The sequence below is a fragment of the Trachemys scripta genome, chromosome 4 (genome assembly GCF_013100865.1).
Source record: "Trachemys scripta elegans isolate TJP31775 chromosome 4, CAS_Tse_1.0, whole genome shotgun sequence".
In the NCBI taxonomy this organism is placed as follows: domain Eukaryota; kingdom Metazoa; phylum Chordata; order Testudines; family Emydidae; genus Trachemys; species Trachemys scripta.
In genome coordinates, this window is record NC_048301.1 from 21,480,124 (window position 1) to 21,502,194 (window position 22,071).

The 22,071-nt window shown below is 41.6% G+C and overlaps 1 protein-coding gene across 8 annotated transcripts in view; it reads left to right on the forward strand.

Moving 5' to 3' along the window:
• Positions 1-22,071, forward strand: part of CDC42BPB (CDC42 binding protein kinase beta) — a 116,375-nt gene that overhangs the window by 91,062 nt on the left and 3,242 nt on the right. For 2 of the 8 annotated variants that reach the window (XM_034767917.1, XM_034767920.1), the window contains 15 exons: positions 635-724; positions 1,164-1,238; positions 1,724-1,829; positions 2,078-2,214; positions 2,839-2,978; positions 4,171-4,252; positions 10,510-10,726; positions 11,245-11,307; positions 16,078-16,674; positions 19,045-19,142; positions 19,256-19,340; positions 19,571-19,691; positions 19,789-19,906; positions 21,017-21,119; positions 21,203-21,273. In XM_034767917.1, coding sequence (XP_034623808.1) covers positions 635-724; positions 1,164-1,238; positions 1,724-1,829; positions 2,078-2,214; positions 2,839-2,978; positions 4,171-4,252; positions 10,510-10,726; positions 11,245-11,307; positions 16,078-16,674; positions 19,045-19,142; positions 19,256-19,340; positions 19,571-19,691; positions 19,789-19,906; positions 21,017-21,119; positions 21,203-21,273 — 2,103 coding nt within the window. Of the gene's footprint in view, positions 1-634; positions 725-1,163; positions 1,239-1,723; positions 1,830-2,077; positions 2,215-2,838; positions 2,979-4,170; positions 4,253-10,509; positions 10,727-11,244; positions 11,308-16,077; positions 16,675-19,044; positions 19,143-19,255; positions 19,341-19,570; positions 19,692-19,788; positions 19,907-21,016; positions 21,120-21,202; positions 21,274-22,071 lie in introns of those variants that run through there. The other 6 variants (XM_034767919.1, XM_034767921.1, XM_034767922.1 and 3 more) reach the window with 4 other exon arrangements.

A 22,071-nucleotide genomic window follows, 5' to 3' on the forward strand; every position in this document is an offset into this window, starting at 1 on the left:
AAATATGTATTTAATAGAGGATGTGTGATGGTATTAGTTTCTAGTATTAGTGAAATGAGTTGTATTTATTGTTAGAATTCCAAATGGTAACAGAATTCTATCTATAAAATTCTTGAAATATTGTTTAAATACTAAAAATAAATTGGATGAAGTCACTTTAAGAACCTTATGCTTGGATCAGTGGCTGCTCTACACTGTAAAAATCCTACTGTAGTAGATATTCCATGGTTTGTTGTCCAAGAAGCCTGGCTTCCTCTCATACCAGCGTACAAGAATGTAGGAGCAACATTCAAATATGTGATTGGTGGAGTCCAAGTATGTTATGAAGGGTCTTTCTTGGATTTCAGGGAGAAAGAGGCTGATGTTTATGACTATTATGCCACCTACCATTTGGGAATTTTTAAAATATGATACTTCCATTTCTACAGTTTTGCTACCATTTAGTGGGTCTGATTTTTTTTTTTAAGAAACAGACGTTACATAGCATTTATAGACATTAGCAGTGCTCTTAATGTTGTGCTTCACAAACTATTTTTGATCTGAGTTGTTAATTGTAACCATTCTAGGATTTATTTCATGTTGATGCAAGAACACTATAGTATTAATCTAATTGGTTTGCTAACATTTTTTGCAGACAAGTTCTATTAGCGAGCAGGAAACACAAGGTCCCAAACCAGAAGTCTCACCATCCACTTCTGTTATGACTACAGAACAGCAGCAAGAAGTAAGGCCTCTGGTATTTTATTATTCAGAGTAATTCACTTAGGTCTTAGACACATCTGGTTTGTTATAAATGTATATCACAGACATTACTCACCATGAAGAGGCTTACTCCAACCTTGAGTGTTTGCTTATTTGCAGACATGTGTCATTGTTATAAGCACACATGCTTTGAGAACAGTTGCAGGTGGAACCTTTCCCCAGTCTCTACGTATGTTGATGTACTCCATTTTCATACCCATTTTTGTATTGCTGCTTGTTTGTTATTATGCAGGCTTTCCTATGAGCGCTTTAAGATGTAATTCATTCACAGTAAATCAGGAATGGCAATACGTTCTAAAATTTAAACTCTTACTGATCCTCACAAATTTTTAATAACACCCCAATTGTAAAACAAATTATTGAAGCCTCATTTTGCTCAACTGCAGTTTTTTGTAATTCAGGAACCAATACGGCTTCAGAGGATGCCTGCTGTTCCCTCCCCTACCATTCAGTCCATTTCTCTAGCTGTACCAAAGGTAGGGGGACCTTGTTCACTTTATTTGTAAGAACTAAAGAAAAGAGATGCTTTATCTAAATTAGCCATCCATATGTTTGGGTTTGTCCTGTCTGGGATTTTTATTTGCTGTTTATTTGTAAGCCTATTTTTAATCCATATTCCTAAGTAATTATTATTTAAGTCTTTAGTTTTGTCAGAGATGAGAAATTTATTTTGGATTAGTTAGTAGATTTGGGGTTTTTATTTATACTAGAAATACCTGTCTGCTTCTGCCGCTAACCTGGGTGTGTCTTTCTTAAATTGGAAATAAAAGAATATACAACATGACTTTGAGAGAGAGTTTCGTCTTGCAGGACTTCTGACAAGTTTCAGTTGGTTACAAGAAAACAGTATTTTATCATTCCCTCCTACTAATAACATAAATATAAACATATTATATGGAGATAAGAGTTGATGGGTCTGCCTTATCATGTAGCTTTATTTTATCCTGAATTTATCTTTCAGCCTAAAGCTCACCAACTCAATATCAAGTCCTTTTCAAGCCCTACTCAGTGCAGTCACTGCACATCTCTCATGGTGGGACTAGTTCGACAAGGCTATGCCTGCGATGGTGAGTCAGTTAAATCATTCTGAATTTTCAGTCATCTAACCTAAAAATCATTCCCGACTTACGCAAAATTCGACTTACACAAGGCGTTCTGGAATGGGGGGAGCGTCTGTCTGTCTGTATGTTCTGCAGGCAATTTCAATTGAATTCATTGATCTCCTGATTCCAAGAGTAGAAAATATGTATCACCTATTAAGATGAATTCATCTTCATAACATGATTTCATTATAGATTTTCTTTTTTGTTCTCAGTGTGTTCATTCGCATGCCATGTTTCCTGCAAGGACAGTGCTCCTCAGGTCTGTCCTATACCCCCTGAGCAAGCCAAAAGGCCTCTCGGAGTAGATGTGCAAAGAGGGATAGGAATGGCGTACAAAGGTTATGTTAAGGTAAGAATCTTTTGACCTTGGACATGAGTGATATTTTTCTCCAGTATAACTGCAAACTTAAATTGCAGATGCTGTTTGGTTTTGTATTGTAGCTGGAAACCCTAACTATGTTTAGCTCCATCCCCAGATTGTGCTAAAGCCCTGGGGTTGCGTACAATTCACACTAATGCCCTTAATGCTAATTCTTGAGAAACAGGTAGTTTTACTTGGCGGACTAGAAGTTGGCTGCTGAAATTGCCACAAATGTAAAAAAGAAAAACCTCCTTTGAGGGAAAAAGAATTCTTGCTATGGCAGAGAGAAATGTAGAACAAAAAGTAAACTCTGTCACCAATTTGGCATCTGTGGAATCTCTGAAAAGACATGTCCTGGGTTTACCATTTGAAAAGTTGAAAGTATTTATTAAACCTGGACAGAGAATGGGGGAACTTCATAAAGAAATGTTCTGCTGTTCTTTGAAATTTCATGTACACTGACACTTTCCCACCAATGTTAATATAACCAAAATTTGGTGTTCAGGTTCCTTTGACTCTCATGTGAGTCTCCATGCCTTTCTAAATTTTCTCTCTTCTTATGTCTATATAACCATTTTTACATATAATGAACAATCCATTATTTACATGCAGGTTCCAAAGCCTACAGGAGTTAAGAAGGGGTGGCAGAGGGCCTATGCAGTTGTCTGTGACTGCAAACTATTTCTATATGATGTGCCTGAAGGAAAATCCACCCAGCCTGGAGTTGTTGCAAGTCAGGTGTTGGATCTCAGGTTTGTGTTGCCATGGTAGTTAGAAAACTTCCATTTATTTTTTCCTATATCAAGTGCCTCTGTAAGCAGTATAAAAGAAGCTCTTGTAACATAAGAGCTCTGTTCTGAAATGATTTATGCCTCCTATACGTGGACTTAAGGTTAATTTAAGCAGTAAGAAGTGGTGTGACACTTCATTTTCTTTGAAATCACATAGTGTTAGTGTGTTCTCCTAGAGTTTGATGTATGTCTTGGGGAAACTCATCAAGATAAAGTAGGGCACAGGGGATGTGCAGGCTGTGAACAGGGAAAGAGCTATCCCAAACAAGCAAATTATAGGTAACACATAGCAATTTCAGGAACCTTGGAAAAACTGAGTACATTAAAGCAGTTCTCCAGGAAGCTTTGAGCTTGCCAATTTAGACTGTAGATTACCCCAGCACTCCCTGACTTTATTGGTTACAGAGGTCATGTTTTTACATCTAACTGTTTTCTTTTAAGCACAGGAGACTTTTTCCTACAACAAGCCTGTTGTTTCTCTCCATTTTTTACCCAGTAAACTAAAATAAAATTTCTCTTGGTTACGATGCAGTAAAAGTGGCACATCCTGTAATGTTAAACACCTTTATGCTTTTCTTTAGTATAGAATCTGCTTACACAACTCCCTTGATGAACGATCCCCTCCAATAAGGCCTAGTGCCATAGCGTGACAGATACTCTGCTCTTTCCTCTCAGTAATTCTGTTTGAAAGTTGACTCTGATGATCTCCTGGGCATGTGACAATCCATAGCGTTCACGAGTAGAAATGTGAGGCACTGCAAATAACATTCACATTAGTAGATTGCCTGAGGGGGGTTTCGGCCCTCAGCTGTTTTCTTTGGCATAATATGGACCTTGCCGCTTTACGAGTTGTGCAGGCCTACCATTGAGCATGCCTGGAACACATTGACTTCAATGGGCCCCCACAGATGCAGCAGGCCCTGCTGTAAATTGCAGGATCTGGGCCTAAAATTGTAAACTCTTTGGGACAAGAACTGTCTTTTCTTCTCTTTCTGTTCATACAATTCCTAGCACAACAGAGCACCAATCCTAATTGTGGCTTTTAGGTGCTACCATAATACAAATAATAGTGATAGTTGGCACTCAGTTGAGAAGGTTTCTCTAACAAGTTATGTTAGCCTGTTAGTGATTATATTTTTTATTTTCTTACCAGAGATGAAGATTTTTGTGTGAGCTCTGTCCTAGCATCAGATGTAATACATGCAACCCGTAAAGACATCCCTTGTATATTCAGGGTATGACTGTTTTAATTTGCTCTTTCTTAGAAAAAATGCATGTTAAATATTAAAGTTGTATTTTCATTGTTAATTGTCATCCATATATATGCTTACAGTTCCCAATTACCATTTAATGCACAATATGATATTTATCAGTTTGCAGAAGTATCTCAAATAACATGTTAAAAGGAGTTTCTAAAGGTGGAGGAAAGGGTTATGGCATTCTTCTTAAAGGTGAACCATGAAATGCAAAAGATTTTTGTGTGTGCTCTTTATGATCTATAAAATTGTCATGTTTAAATAGTTTCCTTTATTTTAAAAATAAGTGGTTTTGTTTTTGGTTTTTGGGTTTTACATTGGAATGATCAGATCCTGGTTTTCCTCTCTTTGCTGTGGAGAACTCTGGCAACAGTCTTAGGGACTTGCATGGTGACATCGCAGGGTAAAACCTGAGCTGTGGCTTGCCAGACTTCCACTTGAAGCATCCCTTCCTCATCACTATTTCTGATTACCTAATGTAAAAACCATATAAGGAATACTTTTTAAAACCATTTAACAATCATATTTATATATTCTAGAAGATCAATAAAGGGAAGAAATAACTTTCCTTGGTTCTCAGTTCACCTTTTAATGTGTTTATTTGGTCATCTAAGGACTTTGTACTAAACAGATTGTTTTAGTTTTTTATAGATAATCTTTAATTTGGAACAAGATGAACATTGTGTCTTTTAAAAGTCAAAAAATATTCATTGCTTTTAATCTCTTCAGTTTTGCATCTGAAAACATTAATTTCTCCAAGTATATCTCTGTGATCCTGTCCATTAAGATGGAGTCCCATATCCATGGAGCACAGGAGTAAAAGAGCAGGCAATCCCAATCACTTGTTCCCATCCCCTAAGCAAAGCTGTGAATGTTCTGTGTCGGAGAGGCAGCTTAAGTGTGCCTGCAGCTTTTTTTAATTCAGTGAGAATTTGCACGTGTATTTACTGTTTGTTCTCCTTTCTTACTTTTTTTCTTACACTTCCTTCCAACTTTTAAAATTAATTTTCTGCCCGCTCCCCTCTTCTCAGTGCAGTGAGTGGATGCTTCTTGGGGGGTTGGGGAGGGTGGTGAGGAGCGATCTTTTGAATATGGCAGTCATGCTGTGCAGAGTGCTTCATGAGATCCAGACATGCAAAGCACAGAGAATGGTCTTGCCCGAGTCTGTACTCTGTAACCTCTGTGCTCACATCCCTGAATGTAAGGTTCTGTCTGGCTCAGAAGGGGAAAAACTTACCACCACAGTGTCTCCCAATAAGAACACAGTAAAACTGACTAGCCACAGTGGAGAAGAGCAGAAAAGAATATGCCTCATTCCTCAGTCAGAAAGGAAGACGAGGAGGAATTTGACCTTCAAATAATTCAGAAAATAGCTTTTTTTATTATTTCCACAATCAGTTAGTTATACTCTCTGGTTCAAGGGCAATATCCAAAAAGACTCCTTTCCCAGGTATGTTAGAAAACATTTCCCTAGGAGCTAGATCTGTCCCAAATGGTGCTCAGGAAAAGATGCAGTCAAGGGAGCCAAGACCTCAAGTTTTGATGTGGCAGTCAAGACCCATGAACCTCCCCTCATGCCACTTGTGGCACCCCATATCGTCTTTGGGGGCCATCTTGCCCTATTTGTCCACAATTGGGGCAAGATCACCACGGACAGTTGGGTACTGGAGATCATCCACCATGGATACTGCATATAATTTCTCTCATTCCCGCTGCATCTGCACCTGCCCCCCCAAATCATTCCCCCCCGCCCCCTTGGAGTCCCTTCCCATCAACGCATTCTCCAACAAGAAGCAAATGCTCTCCTCCTCAAGGGGGAGCCATAAAGCATGTCCCACCTCACTACACAGGACAAGGCTTCTACTCCCCATACTTCCTCATCCTGAAGAGGGGAGGAGGGCGCCACCCCATTCTCAATCTTCAGGTGTTGAACATCTTTATCAGAAAGTTCAAATTCTATATGGTGACACTGGCATTGATTATCTCATCCCTCCCCTAGGAAGCCTGGTTCGTGGCTCTCGGCATGAAGGATGCCTGCTTCCATGTGGACATTCACCCAGCCCACTGCAAATTTCTCCATTTTTCGATAGGGCACCATCACTACCAATTCCAGGTCCTCCCTTTCAGCACAGCAATGGCTCTGCAAGTGTTCACAAAGGTTTTTGCCATGATGGCTGCCCAAATGCAGTGCCTCAGCTACTCAATATATTTCTGCCTAGACGACTGGCTCCTTGTGATGTTATCACAACAAGAAGTCACCCCCATTATCCTTACCCTTTGCATTCTTCTGGCATCTTTAGGTATTTGCATCAATGAGGAAAAATCGGTGTTGATACCTACACAGATGGTCCACTTTATTGGAGCACAGCTTGACTCGAGCATGGCAAGGGCCTTTCCTTCCAACAGGCCAGTTTGCAACACTGATAACCGTTATCACAAGCGGTCTGCCATTGTCTCTCTCTTCTTGGCCATATGGCAGCCTCCACCTACGTAACACCGCATGAACATCTGCACATGCATTGCCTCCAGATGTGGCTCCTCTCTGTCTACAGACCCAGCACAGACCATATGCAGGTCAGGGTCATAGCTCCCCCGACAGCGCTGGCCTCCCACACATGGTGGACCAATCCTTCAAAGGTTTGAGTAGCAGCTCGCACCCCCTTCGTCCCTCCCATCTCAATGGCTGCCATCCCAACAGACAGCTTCCTGGCAGGTTGGGGAGCTCACCTAGACCGTCACACAGCCCAGGGAATGTGGATGTCATGGGAAGCCAGGATGCACATAAACATGCTAGAACCGTGGGCAGTCCATCTCTCATATCAAGCATTCTACTGCTCATCCAGTCTCCCCACATTAAACTGTTCTCTTTGACAACATTGCAGTGGTTGTGTACATCAACAATCAGGGCAGTGCCAAGTCTCCCTCCCTCTGCTCTGAGTCCATCCACCTTTGGAACTGGTTCATCAAGCACCAAGCCATGTATCTCTCAGGCACCCAGAATTCCCTGGCCAACGCCCTGAGCCAGACTCTCTACCTCAGTCACAAGTGGGAGCTGTGGTACCTCTTTGACAAATGGGGCAACCCTCAGTTGGAACTTTTTGCCACTCGTGAGAGTCAAAAACTTCCCCTTTATTGTTGCAGGGGAACAATAGGGGAGAACTTGCAAGGTGACACGCACCTCCTCCCCCGACAGAGGACCTCCGCTATGCCTTTTCCCTCCATTTCTCTCCTATCACAAGTGCTATGCAAGATCTGCTGAGACTGGGTCACTGTGGTATTCATAGCCCTGTTCTGGCCCCGTCGGTTCTGGTTCACGGACCTCCTCAGACTCTCCACACACATACCGCTCTGCCTCCAAGCACCCTGGATCTCCTCACATGAGATAAGGGCCGGATCCGGCATCCCAGTCCTGCCCCTCTTTACGTCACGGCCTGGTAAGTGGATGGAGCTCGAGGGTAACTGCATGCTCCACCCCGGTACACCACATCCTCAACCAGAGCAGGAGAGCATCCACCAGGGCCTACTACCGAGCTAACTGAAGATGCTTCATGTTATGGGCTCACCACAATCACCACCCACTTTGTGCGACATATATACCAATCATCCTTGACTACCTTCTTGCTCTCAAAATGTCAGGTCTTGCCCTCGGCTCTCTACCAGTCCACAGGCTGTGCCTTTCTCTCCTCCCCCCCCCCCCCCCCCCCCCCCCCACTGTATTCCCCAAGGACAAAGCGTCATTATGACTACACCCTAAATTCCTCCCAAAGGTAGTGTCGGAGTTCCACCTAAATTAGTGCATCCATTTACCACTTTTCCACCCCAAACCACACGCTTCCCACATGGACAGAGTCCTGCACTTCTCGATGCCCAGCATGCACTGGCATTCTACCGCCACAGGACTCGCTTATTTCACACATTGCTGAAGTTATTTGTGACCATCGCCAAACAATCCAAGGGCCAAACCTTCTCCTCCCAATGAATCTCCAGATGGGTCTCTGGGTGCCATCTGCAAATGCTACACATAATTCAACTTACCCCACCTGATAATCACAGCGCACTCTACGCAAGCACAAGCAGCCACATCGGCCTGCCTCGCGAACGTCTCGTGGCAAGACATCTGTCGTGCAACAACCTGGTGCTCTGTCCACACGTTCACAACCCACTACACCATCGCACAATAGGTGGCTACAGACGCAGCTGTGGGCCAAGCCGTATTGCGCATCCTCACACCCACCTCCACACTGGCCATTGCTCGCAAATCACCCACATGTGGAATACATATAGGGACCATCACTCGAAGAAGGAAAGGAGTTTACTTACCAGTAACTGGAGGTTATTTGAGATGTATATTTCCTATTTGAATTCTACTACCCACCTTCCATCCCCTCTGCTGTGTACTGGACTGCACAATGGTAAGAGGGAGACTGGAGAGGCATCAACCCAAACTGCTTTCTATACCCTCAGCTGTGAGCACAAGGGGATGCACTGCATGCATGCGGGTCAATGGACACTGCTAAGAAACACTTCCGGACTCAGGCGCGTGGCGTGCATGCGCACCCACGTGTGGAATACAAATAGGGACTGCATATCTCTAAGAACCTCCAGTTACTGGTAAATACCCTCTTTCTGCCATGTCTGTGGCATCCATTGTAGTGGCTGAAAGACAACTTATGATCCTGACAGGCAGATGCCCTAGCAAAGCGATGAGTAGCATCTTTGCAATTGCAGGGTGGCGGATTTTTGGGGAAAACTTTGGATAACTAGTGGCTGAAACTTCTCAAAAGGAAAACTAGTCTCTAACCCAGGTTCTAATGTGGGCGTGATTTTGGAACCCCACAAATTTGAGTCTGTGTGGTCATTTCTGCCAACAATACAGAGGACCTGGCCACGGCTCCTTGGGGCATCTACACTGCAGTAAAACACCAGTAGCTGGCCCACGTTAGCTGACCTGGGCTCACAGGGCTCAAGCTGCTAGGCTATAAAATTGCAGTCTAGATGTCCGGGCTGGAGCCTGGGCTCCCATAACTTTTCATCCAGAAATGAGTTTCTTTTTCCTTCAGTTCAGTTAAATCTATTGTAAATTCTGTATACCAGTAAGCAACACAACTGTGGAAGTTCAGTTCATAGCAATTTAAATGCATCTTTCTCAACATACAAAAAGGTTTCATTTTTCAATAGAAATCAATAGAGAATTAAAGGTTTGTGTTACAGTAGCATACAATAATTCTTCCTGAGATTCCAATACAGGAGAGACCAGCTTCCATTACTAGCATGCCTTAAAATAGATCATTTGGGGAATAGAATGTAGATTTTTTTTTTTTGTTCATATCTATGGATCAAAATTCATTAACTAAATGTGTGAAAGCCCTGAATATTATCACTGTAGACTGCGTTGTTTGAAAAAGTAGGTACGATGGTGCTCTGTGTAGCATGTAAGATGCATACTATGTTATATACCATTTACATTCGTCTTGAAGCTGATACTTTTAGAACTCTTATAAGTAAAGTTCTGTTTTTGTACAGTATTGGGGTGGCCAAACTTACTGACCCCCCCGAGCCACATACGACAATCTTCAGAAGTTCGAGAGTTGGTGTGCGCCTGCCAGGGCTCAGGGCTTCAGCCTCTTCAGGCATGAGGCGGAGTCACATTCCCCATCCCTCCCCATGATTTTTCCCAGGGTTTGCTGGCGCCCCTCGGTCACATGGTGTGGTCGGGCCCCCTCACTGCATGGCAGCTGCTGGAGCCAGTGAGCTGCTTGTGGGGAGAGGCAGCGGCAAACAGCTGAGAGCTGCAGGGAGAGCCACTGCTTTTGCTGCTGCTTCTCCCCACAGAGCTAAAGCAGCAACCCCTCCCTGCAACTCCCAGCTGTTTGCCACTGCCTCTCCCTGCGTGCGGAACTAACAACTGGGAGCTGCAGGTAGAGGCCGGTGAGGGTAAGAGGAGGGGCATGCCCGGGAGGGTGACCCAAGCTGTTGTGGGGAACCTTTAGATTGTGCCACACACTCACTCACTCATTCAGCAGGCACCAATCATCTCTGGCAGAAGCACCTAGCACACCACCACCCTGCCCAAAGCTCCCATCCCCAGTCTGGTAGGCAGAGAATGGGTTGGGGAGGAGGGTTCTGTGAGCCAAACTTTAACGGTAAAAGAGCCACAAAAAAAGTTTGGCTACCTCTGCTATATATAGAGAATGTTTGTTACATAGGTGTTAATTTTGTTTTCTCTGTCTGTTAAGGTGACAGCTTCTCTCTTAGGCTTCCCTTCAAAGACCTGTTCACTACTGATCCTGACAGAAAATGAGAATGAAAAGAGAAAATGGGTTGGAATCCTGGAAGGGTTGCAATCTATCCTGCACAAAAACAGACTTAAAAACCAAGTTGTACATATTCCACAAGAAGCCTATGACAGTACACTGCCTCTTATTAAAACAAGTTTAGCTGCTGCTATTGTAGGTATGTCCACTTTAACCTTACATTTAATTGTGTGCACTGCTATAACTTCATGGTGAACTACAATTTTGAACGTGCTGACACCTTAAATTCATTCCTCAGCTGAATCTCTTCCCATAGAAGTTTGATGGCATGAAACATTTTTTAAAATGCTAATCTTAATTTTCCCTTCAAAATACTAACTCTGTTTGCAGTAAGAAGTACTTACATAATTTTGATTTCACTGGGGCGGGGGGGGGGGGGGAAGTGTGGTTAAAGAAAAACCCTATACCATTTGGTTGTACTTATTGTTTTGCTTATTTTCTTGAGCAAAATAGTTAACACATCGTGTTCTTTATCTAAAATAAAGCATAAACTTACATCACATAAAACTATTTTAAAATTATTTTCTGCAAGGTTATTTCAGCTATTGGTTTTTGAACATTTTCCAGAGTCTTTCAAAGAGAACAAGTGTAGTTTTAAAGTTATCATTATACATACTTGGATTCATATCTCTGTTTTTTCCTTTCCCTCTTGTTTAGATCGAGATAGAATAGCAATTGGTTCAGAAGAAGGACTGTATGTGGTAGAGGTGACCCGTGATGGTAAGTTAGATCTCCGTGTTTGCAGTAATTGCATAATGAATAATGGTCTCCATAAATTTTTGTGCTGTTTTAATATAGATTACATAATAGCCCTTCATGTATAATTTATACCAGCACGCAGTTAACTGACAAAAGATGGAAATTTGAATGTGAGGTATAAACACTAATTGGGTCATTACCATTATAGTTAGCTGGCTGCCTAAAATTAAGGGGCCAACTCACTGGGCATAGTAGATGACACAAACCTCACCTGAAGTTCCAGGATTCAGAGCACACAGCACTAGTGTTTGTGCAATGAATAGCCAGGCACTCATTGAAGAAAAATTCATGGTTTATTTAGAATGAGTTGAGAGAGAGAACTGGTAACTTCAATAAGTTAACCTGGAGGCTGATTTGTTCCAACCTGCACCGTCATAACTTAGACTGGAATATAACAGGATGTTGCTGTTTATATTTTTGCTAGCATGTTGAATACTGTTGTTAGGTTTGCGAGGCTTTGTATTATTCATGCCTTTTGCATTTTCTTCCTTTTTTTTTCTGCTTCACAATAAAAGAAATTTGATTGCTGCTGCTATTGACTTAACATTTTAGTCTATGATGGTGGCTGGCAGTCAAAAAGAGTGTTGAATCTGTAGGTGCTGGACCTCCCCTTGCTACTATTCTTATCAGCCTCTCCTTCCTTGCACTGAGGTTCCCCTACAGCTTCCTACTCAGAGCCCCTCTCTGCCACTCCTCCTGCTTCTCATTCTAAGGGCTGTCCTCCACTTTCCTCTTACACTGGTAGCAGCGAGTGGATTTGGCCAAGGCTGTTTCTGACCTGGAGTGCTGGTTGCCAGGGCCAGCAGCACGCGTACACAGTAGGCTCCAGGCAACACAGTGAAAAGAGGACCGCTACTGAGTCCTTCAGTGAGATCTTGCGCAGCCCTACTCCAGGCAGAGTTGGGGTTTAGCCCTTAATTACCAGCCATCACAGTTAGTATATTAAGGAAGTGGAGGTGTTTCTCCCTGCAGCCTGATTTTCCAGAGACAGACCAAAAAAGAAAAAAGAGGCGGGGTGGGAAGTGTACCTTAGTCCAGCAGGGAAGGCAGGTGAACTGAGAGGGTTACTAATGGACATGAACATGGTGACTTCTCAGTGGTAAGTAATCCTGATATCTGCCCCTTTTCCATCAAACTGCAAAGCACAAATAGTTTAGTGGTAAGGCTGTGAGATAAAATCATGGCAGTGTTATATTTACCTCGTTATGCTGTGAAGTATTGTAAGTGATGTCTATTCTCAGAACAGATTAGTTAATACATTGAATTATATGTGTTAGACAAAATATCTTTCTGAGGAGGGATACATGCTAAAAGTTAAAAGCAACAAATTGTCCTGTGGCACCTTATAGACTAATAGATGTATTTGAGCATAAGCTTTCGTGGGTGAATACCCACTTCATCAGACACTACTGCCACTTGTATTTTTCCCTCTTCCACAACACCCTAAGTAATTTTTTAGGTCCTTTTTGTTTTGTCTGGCATTATAAGCAACTCGTACAAGACTGATACTTTCCTGCCAGAAAGGTAGGTGATAATTACATCTGGCTTTTATGGCCCAGTAAGGTCTTACAGCAGAGGTGTGCAAAGTACAGCCCGCAGGCCATGTCCAGCCCGCGGGACTGTCCTGCCCAGCGCCTGAGCTCCTGGCTGGGGAGCCTAGCCCCCGGCCCCTCCCCTGCAGCCTCAGCTCACTGCGCTGCCGGGGGAGGACGGGGGAGAGAGGTTCACCTGCAGCCTCAGGGGAGCAGGCAGGCGGTGCTGGCGGCAGGAGCGCTGCGAGCAAGGGCCGGAGGACTCAGGAGGAGCACCGGGCGGCCACGCAGCCGGCCAGAGAGAAGCGGCACTTTAAAGGGGAAACCACCGCTTCTCTCCGGCTGCGTGGTTGCCCCTGCTCCTTCTGAGTCCTCTGCCCATGTTCGCAGCGCCGCATTCCAAAAGGGGCTGAGGGGGTTGGATAGGGGATGGGGTCCCAGGAGGGCGGTTAGGGGCAGGGGGTCCCAGGAGGGGGTGGTCAGGGGACAAGGGGGGGGGGGGGGGAATGGGGGGGGGGATCCCGGGAGGCGGTTAGGGGCGGGAGGTCCCAGGAGGAGGCAGTCAGGGAACAGGGAGAGGGGGTTCGATAGTGGGTGGGAGTCCCATGGGGCCTGTCAGAGGCGGGGATGTGGATAGGGGTCAGGGAACTGGAAGCAGGGGAGTTGGATAGGAGGTGGGGTCCCAGGAGGGGACGGTTAGGGGACAAGGAGTAGGGGGGGTTGGATGGGTCAGGAGTTCTGAGAGGGGTGGTCAGGGGGCGGATAGGGGGTAGGGGCCAGGCTGTTTGGGGAGACAGCCTTCCCTACCCAGCCCTCCATACCATTTCGCAACCCCAATGTGGCCCTCGGGCCAAAAAGTTTGCCCACCCCGTCTTACAGCCTTAACTATATGATAGGTCTGTTTCTATCTAATCTCACCATAGTAGCTAACCACCCCTTCAAAGCCAGTTGGCTAAAAGCTATGGAGGAATTAAGTGGTGCTGGAGACCATGATATGCTGTTATGCAGATTTAAAAGCTACAGGGGCAACTTTAATAGTTTTGAAAAATGTAAAGACTGGGTGTGCCTGAGTAGTGTCCTGAAACTCCCTGGGGGACAGGTCTTTAATTACCTCTTTTTATAGTACTTTAATTACAGTGTCAAGAAATAGGTCACCAATGTTAATATCATACAGTAAGTGAAGTTCTTAAATCCCTCTGGCAATCCAAAATCTAATTTCCTCTTCCTAATGCAACTTAATCTGTAAATTATTTAATGCTCAGTTTGCAGTATTGCAAGAATTATGCTTTGACAGAAAATATAGCAATAATACAAAATGTAAAGTACATTATTTCTTGATTCATTATTTTTATTGGACTTAGACAAATTTAATAGAAACACATTGACTAAAAACTACTGCCAAAGATGTATTATAAGAAAATACTAACATAATACACTGTGGAATTGTGTAAAATGTTTGTTTTAAAAAGGAAAAGGGGAAAATATACAACAATTTTATTCTAGCTCTCTCTCCAGAAGATGATGGTTCTACTTCTTGTAAAAAGAAATGCCTGAACATTTTGTTCCTGTGCAATTTTATATATTACATAATGACAGCAATTAGCAATGGTCTTGATGGTATATGAACAGATTTCATAAGTTTCACTGCTTGAGGAACTGTTTTATAGCCTATGTAATAAGATTTATTTGGAATCCATTCTTAGTGGTATTAAATACTGCTCTTTTCATTATACTCCCTATATCTATTATCCTGTAAACACTTAAGTATGAATGTAACTTGACTCATGTGAGTAATCCCATTGACTTCAGTATATGACTCTTTACATGAGTAAAGTTACATATGTAATTTGCATACTCATTTCATTAAAAGTATTTAAAAGTGATTCTCTACTACACTTAATTATCACAAGAAATACAGAGTAAGACTATAATACCACCTTAGTTTTTCAGCAAATTAAAACTATGTAAGCATTAAATGTTTTTACTGTGTGCTATGGCAAGTTCCTGGATTTGACTAAAATGTTTTTATAAGTAATAATCTTCTCATCCTTTTTTTCACAGCAGCTGTTATTTTTAATGCAAATTCATTGACATCTGGTTATATGTAATGGGTCTGACCAGGATCGCTGTAAACAGCTTACGTGTACTTTAAACTTAAAATATGAGGGCTAAACTTGGACAACAAGCAAAAGTTACATTTTATTTGTGGCAAGACATGGTTAACCGTGAAATTACTACTTACCTCTTAGAACATTTCTGCAAATATATTGTGTTTCTATGCCAGTAGGGCAAAATCTACAAGGACATTTAATTTCATGTGGTCCAAAATCCTAAAGTTTTTGGGGGGTATTTGTAGAACCAGATACCTTGCCAGACTACTTTACCAATCACTGTACAAGCTCCAAAGGAGGATATATTTTTTATTTTAACCAGTATTTATTATTTATAAATATTATTTACTTGAATGTTTTCACTAGTAATAAAGTAAAACTCTGATATTGATTAATGTTTTATAAGATAACGTGTACATTACTATGAAATATTAATATATTAATGTTCCCTATTTCATAATTGCTTGGTCTGGCCTATTTAAACCTCATGAAATACTGAATGCTTTGCTAGAGCCAGTCACTATTATGCAGATGCTTATTTTTCACTCTTATATTTTTTAGTTCTCTCTACCATCCCATTTCTGCACTTCAGTCAAAGAACTTTTGTCTAATATCACAATACAAAGAGTTTTCCTATCTTAGGCATTAAAAAAAACCTGTCTTTCTTCCCCCCTTTCCCATCTTTCTCCTTTATTTATTAATGGTGTAAGTGTTTTTTCTCTGGAAGTGGAGTCATTAACTGGCAGTCATACAGTCACACACAAGGCATGTTTGTTTTCCCTTAGCTGTGAGGGAATGTGAAGGCTCTGGAAGGAGATCTTAAGGACCTTACGTATGTTTTTTGCTGCTGAGGGTTGCTGGAGCTGTGTGACTACATGGTTGAAAAGTGGGGGGTGCTACTGGAGTGGTTTATTTCTTGGTTGTATGTTTAAGAATTGGCAAGAAGAGCCTGGAGCCAGGGCCTGGTGTCCCTTTCTAGTAGATATGTGCATAAGTCTACATTTTTGATGTGTACATTACTGTGTAATACTTCCAGGCCTACATATACTCCCGTCATTTACTCATGGTGGCTTTTGTTCTCATTGCAGTGATAGTCCGAGTTGCTGACTGTAAGAAGGTGTACCAGATTGAGCTTGCTCCCAAAGAGAAAATTATTATCCTCATCTGTGGCAGGAACCATCATGTTCACCTGTACCCGTGGGCCTCCCTGGATGGATCAGAAAGCAACTTTGACATGAAACTTCCAGAAACTAAAGGCTGCCAGTTGATTATAACTGGAACACTGAAGAAAAGCTCTTTGACTTGTTTGTTTGTGGCAGTCAAACGACAGGTTCTTTGTTATGAAATTCATAGAACTAAACCTTTCCATAAAAAATTCACTGAAATTCAGGCTCCAGGAAATGTACAGTGGATGGCAGTGTTCAAGGACAAGCTTTGTGTTGGCTACCAGTCTGGGTTCTCTCTGTTGAACATCCAGGGAGATGGACAATCTATAAACCTGGTAAATCCTAATGACCCCTCGCTTATGTTCCTCTCACAGCAGTCTTTTGATGCCCTTTGTGCTGTGGAGCTCAGTAATGAGGAATACCTGCTTTGCTTCAGCCATATGGGAGTGTACGTCGATTCACAAGGTCGAAGGTCACGCATGCAGGAACTAATGTGGCCTGCAACTCCTGTTGCCTGTAGTATGTATATGTTTTTCTGTTGCCATATCCCTGTTGCTGCTTTACTTGTCTAAAAATAATCAGCATGTATTCTATTTTGCTTTTTTTGTCTTTCAATTTCTACTGCTTTAAGTTTTGATGAGTTAACAGAATAGTAATTCTTCCACATAAGGACCATTTTGTGGAAAACTCCTGGATACTGTAGGAAAGCAGTTTTTACAAGTCACAGGAGACAGAAAAATTAACACAAATATAAAGCAAGATGACGTTTTCTTTTAAATAAGTTCATGTCTGATTAATTAAGAGAGTATCCTGTAGGTAGGATAGCAAAAGACCACATGAACTGTAAAATTCTTTACTAAAATCTTTTTTTGCTCCGTCAGTGGGTTTAAAAGTACTTCTGTCTTCAGGCCACTTTCTATAGCATTTCAAATCCAGTACCTATCGAAAGTTGTAGGTCAGAGTTTTCAACTACTAACAAAGAAGGTGACAGGGTTCAAGAAAAATATTGCTTTTTGGCAGAGCCGGTAATAAAACTTGTATCAATTGTTTTTGAAACAAAAGGAAGTTTACAAAAATATGCAAAATTGTATCATGTTTTCCAGCCCACTGTAATTTTGAGGTCTGTTGGTTTGAAAGAGGCACAAATGAGTTGGTGAACTACATAGTGAGTTAGAAATCTTTTTTTAAGCATTATTCCATTGATGGCTTATAGTAAGCCCTCAAATAATTTGGCACTTCAATAGCAATGACTATATGTTCCAAATGATTGAAGACCAAAAAAGAGCCATTGTTTAAATAATGAATTAAACCAGTCGGTCAACTAGCTGCTACAGCTGATAGTAAAATTCCTCAAACTGCAAAACTTTAATAGTTTGTTTTATTTTAATTCTGAATAGAAATAATTTGCTTGCCATACTGACTTTGTTCTGTACATAAGAGTTTGGAGAAGGGCATAGGGATGGGATGTAATCAGCAAATTTACTTTAAAACTCTGTTTCAGCAAACCAGATGCACTGGTTTGTTGTCAGGCTTTTGTTTACTTTTAGTATTATAAACATTTTTAGAATGATTTTTGCACATTTGATTCTCAGCTTGGCATTGACACAGATTGTTGTGGGGTAGAGACCATAAGCTCGACTGGCTAAAGAAATCTGGTTATTTTCACTAGCCTACTCCCCTTGCCTTGGTCCTGGTGTGTTACTGGTGAAGGCTTTCTATCCCTTCCTGTTAGTTATCCCATCATGAGATCATAAAACTAGAAAAGGTTCTTTCTACCTTAGCAATGTACTCGATCCTAAGGGATTGCTTACTGGAGAAGTTATGTCGTGTGATGGAGTATGTTTATCTTTCAAAGTTCATTGATGGGGACATGAAGACACTAACTTGAGCGGAGCAAGTGTCTGACTGAATAAGTCGTTTCTGGAAGAGGGTTTCTTCTGAAGTCATGATTCATGATATCTAGCTACACCAGGCTTCCTTTAAAAGAAGCCATGTTTTTAGCTAAAAGAGCACACATCACTTCCTTGCAGGAATTTACTCCTGTTGAATTCTGTGTCCCTGTTAGGGTTTTTACCTTCTGCGATTTATTGAGGCAATCCTGCCAGCTGAGTACATCTTTTTTCTCTCCTAAATACCACGTGATCTATAATGGGTGTTCTTTCTGAGGAACTTCTGTCAGGAGCAGGCCCAGGCTTGTTGGTGCTAAGATGTCCTGATCATTGCTTTATTACTTTTTTCTGAGCTAAAATAAAGTTCTTTGACACACCTAATGTAGAGGATTCAAAAAGAGAGAAAGCAAGCGGTGTGGTTTGAAGGTCTTGAAGTATGTTCCATTAACCTGCATAGAGCAACATGCACATGTAAACCATTCCCATAGAAAGAGGAAGGAAATGAGATTAAGATGTGCAGCATAAATTGATGACTTACCTCACAGATGGGGACTCCACTGCATCTTGTCAGTGTATAGTTATAGTGCATCACTTTCAAAATTCACTAAGCTGCTTCCTTAGACATGGTAGCCTTAAACAGGATGTTAAATGCAGTTCATTTCCTATAGAATAACTCATTTACATTCCTGACACTGTCCAGACTGTAGACAGCATCTTGAGAGTATTAAACCAAGATTTGAAGTCAAAAGTAGTAAATGTATCCAAAATTAATAATAAGATTTGCAGGTTGGTGGCTGTTTGCCACAGCAAACCTCTATTTTCACCAAAATAACGAACTTTACAGAGAAGTGTCTTTTCTTTTAAGAGATGGCTTTAAAAAACTGGATATTTTAATCTCCTCTTATAGCTGAAAATATAACACTGTTAAAGCAATGCTCAAATGTATGCCAGCTCCAGACTTGTTGAACACTCCTTGACTTTTCTTTTTTGTCTGTACCAGGTTGCAATTCTTCCTATGTTACAGTGTACAGTGAATACGGCGTGGATGTCTTTGATGTTAACACTATGGAATGGGTTCAGACAATTGGCCTACGAAGGGTAAGTAGTTCTCTTCTGTTGCACAATTTAATTAACTCTGATTTGGAATGGAGGCTCCTTCACAATGTACACTGCAGCTGGGTTAATTTTTCCCTCCTTTGTCTCCAAAACAGATCAGACCATTAAATGTGGAGGGCACATTGAATCTCCTTAATTGTGAACCTCCACGACTTATATATTTCAAGAACAAGTTTTCAGGTTAGTCTTCTTGAGGGAGGGCAGGAGTGGTGTAATGAAAGACATTAGGATGGGATGACCAGTCAGCTTGAAACAATCACCAACTCATAAGCAAGACAAAATTTTAGATTGTAAGAATTCAGTTTCTTTCAAACATTCAGTGTGTGCTTTACAGAGTCAACATGCTTTGGAAAATAAATTCTACTATTTGAAGGTATGTACATGTATAATTGCATTATGTGTTGTTACAGTAGGAGCTGTCCTCAGTGTGCCAGAAACTTCTGATAACAGCAAAAAGCAAATGCTTCGAACCAGAAGTAAAAGAAGATTTGTCTTCAAGGTTCCTGAGGAAGAGAGATTACAACAAAGACGGTAAGGGTTTAATATCTCTACATAGCAGCTTGTACATATTGAAGTGGAAAGGTTATGAATGTGAAACAATATTAATCATGAAGTATTTCTCTTTCAGAGAGATGCTGAGAGACCCTGAACTAAGATCAAAAATGATTTCTAACCCAACAAATTTCAACCATGTGGCTCATATGGGACCAGGAGATGGAATGCAAGTTCTCATGGATCTCCCACTGGTAAAATAAATATAATGGGGAGGGATACATGTGTGTTCAGTTCTGGACTGAAAAGCTAAGTAGATGGACTGTATAAGATTTCAGCATTAAATTTAAAATCTTTCAGAGCTGTTATTCACTTTCAAACTATGGTTTCAAGAAATGTGTGCTCCTATGATGCATAGTGCTTCTAAATCTTATGCAAGGAAGTGTTAGCTGGTTTTAAAATGGAAAGCTGAAAGAAATATCACTGCCAAGAGTTTGATAGTATTTTGTAAATAATCAGTCTTTCCCCCTTCCTTTTTCTTGTTTGTTTTGTTAAAATAACAGAATGAATTTCCTTCCCCCTCATCCTCTCGTCACTCTGCTCTGATATCACCTCCAACAAGCTTTGAGCACGTCTATCACATGAGCCCTATCTCTGCAGAAATCTTTCTCCAGAATGGCCATTCCTCACTGCAAGGCTCCCCTCTGCTTTCTTCCTCTTCCTGTCCCTCCTCTGCCTCCTTAGCAAGGGTAGGAGTAGCTATAAACCTTTAGGAACTAGAATGGTGTGCTGTGGCACTTGGCCAATACTAGAGCCAAAACTAACACAGTTGGAAGATAATTACTAACATGCTTGTAAGTCAGTGTTCACAGCTTTATTTTTGTACTTGGATTTAACAAATGTACTGTGGTGTCAGCGGCTAAAATAAAACAAAGGTAAGAGAATGAGATGTGAAGATACATCTTTGTCTTTTATACCTTCCATTTTGAAATTCCCAGCTTTCCTCTCTCATCCTTCTCTGCTAGCCCAGACAAGGGAAATGTATGCTTCCTTCCAGCGGGAGGAGACAGGAAAACAGCAATTGGTGATGTCACTTCCCCTGTATAAAGGGTTTGCTGCCTGCCAAGTTCTTCTGGCTCCTTTGGGGCTGTCTTTTCCTTGTGTTTTGTTGAGGGTGTTTGAAAGGGGTGTATTTCTGATACTGTATGGATGCAGTCAAGTAGGGGCATTGAGTTTTTGTTTCTACAAACCATTCTATGTAATGGTTCCAAACACGTGGCTGTTGAATTATGCTAGAATTTTCATGAGAAAGGAGCTTTAATTGGAAAGATCCTGACTAAGGATATGTTTGATTTGTGCTGCAGAGTGTCTTACCTTCCGCCCAAGATGAAAAAGCATGTCCCCCCACAGCCAACCTCTCACGGCAGCAGCAGAGAAGCAAAACCTACATTTCATGGCCCTCATCAAGTAAGACTGAAAACAAGCAGGTCTGTTCTAATTTAAAGCATAGATTGTTTCAATGTGAGGTGTAAAATGCCTTTGTTCTACAGGTGGTGGTGATTTGGGAGTAGCTGTGCCTCTGAGAAGTATGTCCGACACTGACCAGGAGTTCGACAAAGAGGTAAAGTAGTTTTTATTAAATGGTGACTGGCACTGTTCTGTTGCTATATAGTTTCTTTCCTATCCTCAAAAGTTTAGGTACCCGTGAGGAAATCTTTTGATAAAGATTACATTCTGCATTTCCTTCTACAAAGATTCTACTTAGCACACAATGCCTTTAATGGCTAATTAGTGAAGCCAGCATCAGCTATGAGGATTGAAAGGATGTTTCTGACAGTAAGCTTCAAGGATGTGCCAATGGCTATGGTTAAGTCTTGTCTGCAGTCAGAAGCTGACCCATTGCTGAAGTGTTCCTGAAGCCACTCAGTCACGCTAACAGTGCTGAAACCAACTGATCTCATCCACACTAAACAGTTTTCCACACTGGTTCAGGAGGACTGTTGCCAAGATCCTTTTAAACAAGTGATACATTGACTCACTGAAATATGGAATACCATTTTTTTTGCAGGTATTGCAGTATATGCCAGGTTTTACCTGCAGGTGAAAGAGATTGCAAGTGGATACTTCCTGTCATGACAGGAGTATAAACTGCATGAAATTCAAGTGTCCTTCACCAGGCTAGTGAAATAGGATTTTTCACCTGTATTGTCATCAGTGCAATTTTTTACAAGCTTTGTACACTTACTTTCATGTGCCCTGTGCAAGTGAAATATTAGGAAATGTGACTGGGAGGGCCAAGATCTTTGAGAGTGACTAGTGATTTTGGGTGTCCAATTTAAGAAATCTTTAAAGCCTTGATTTTCAGAGTGCAGGTGCTCACTACTTTCTGAAATCAGGCCTCTTTAAGATGTTTCAAGTT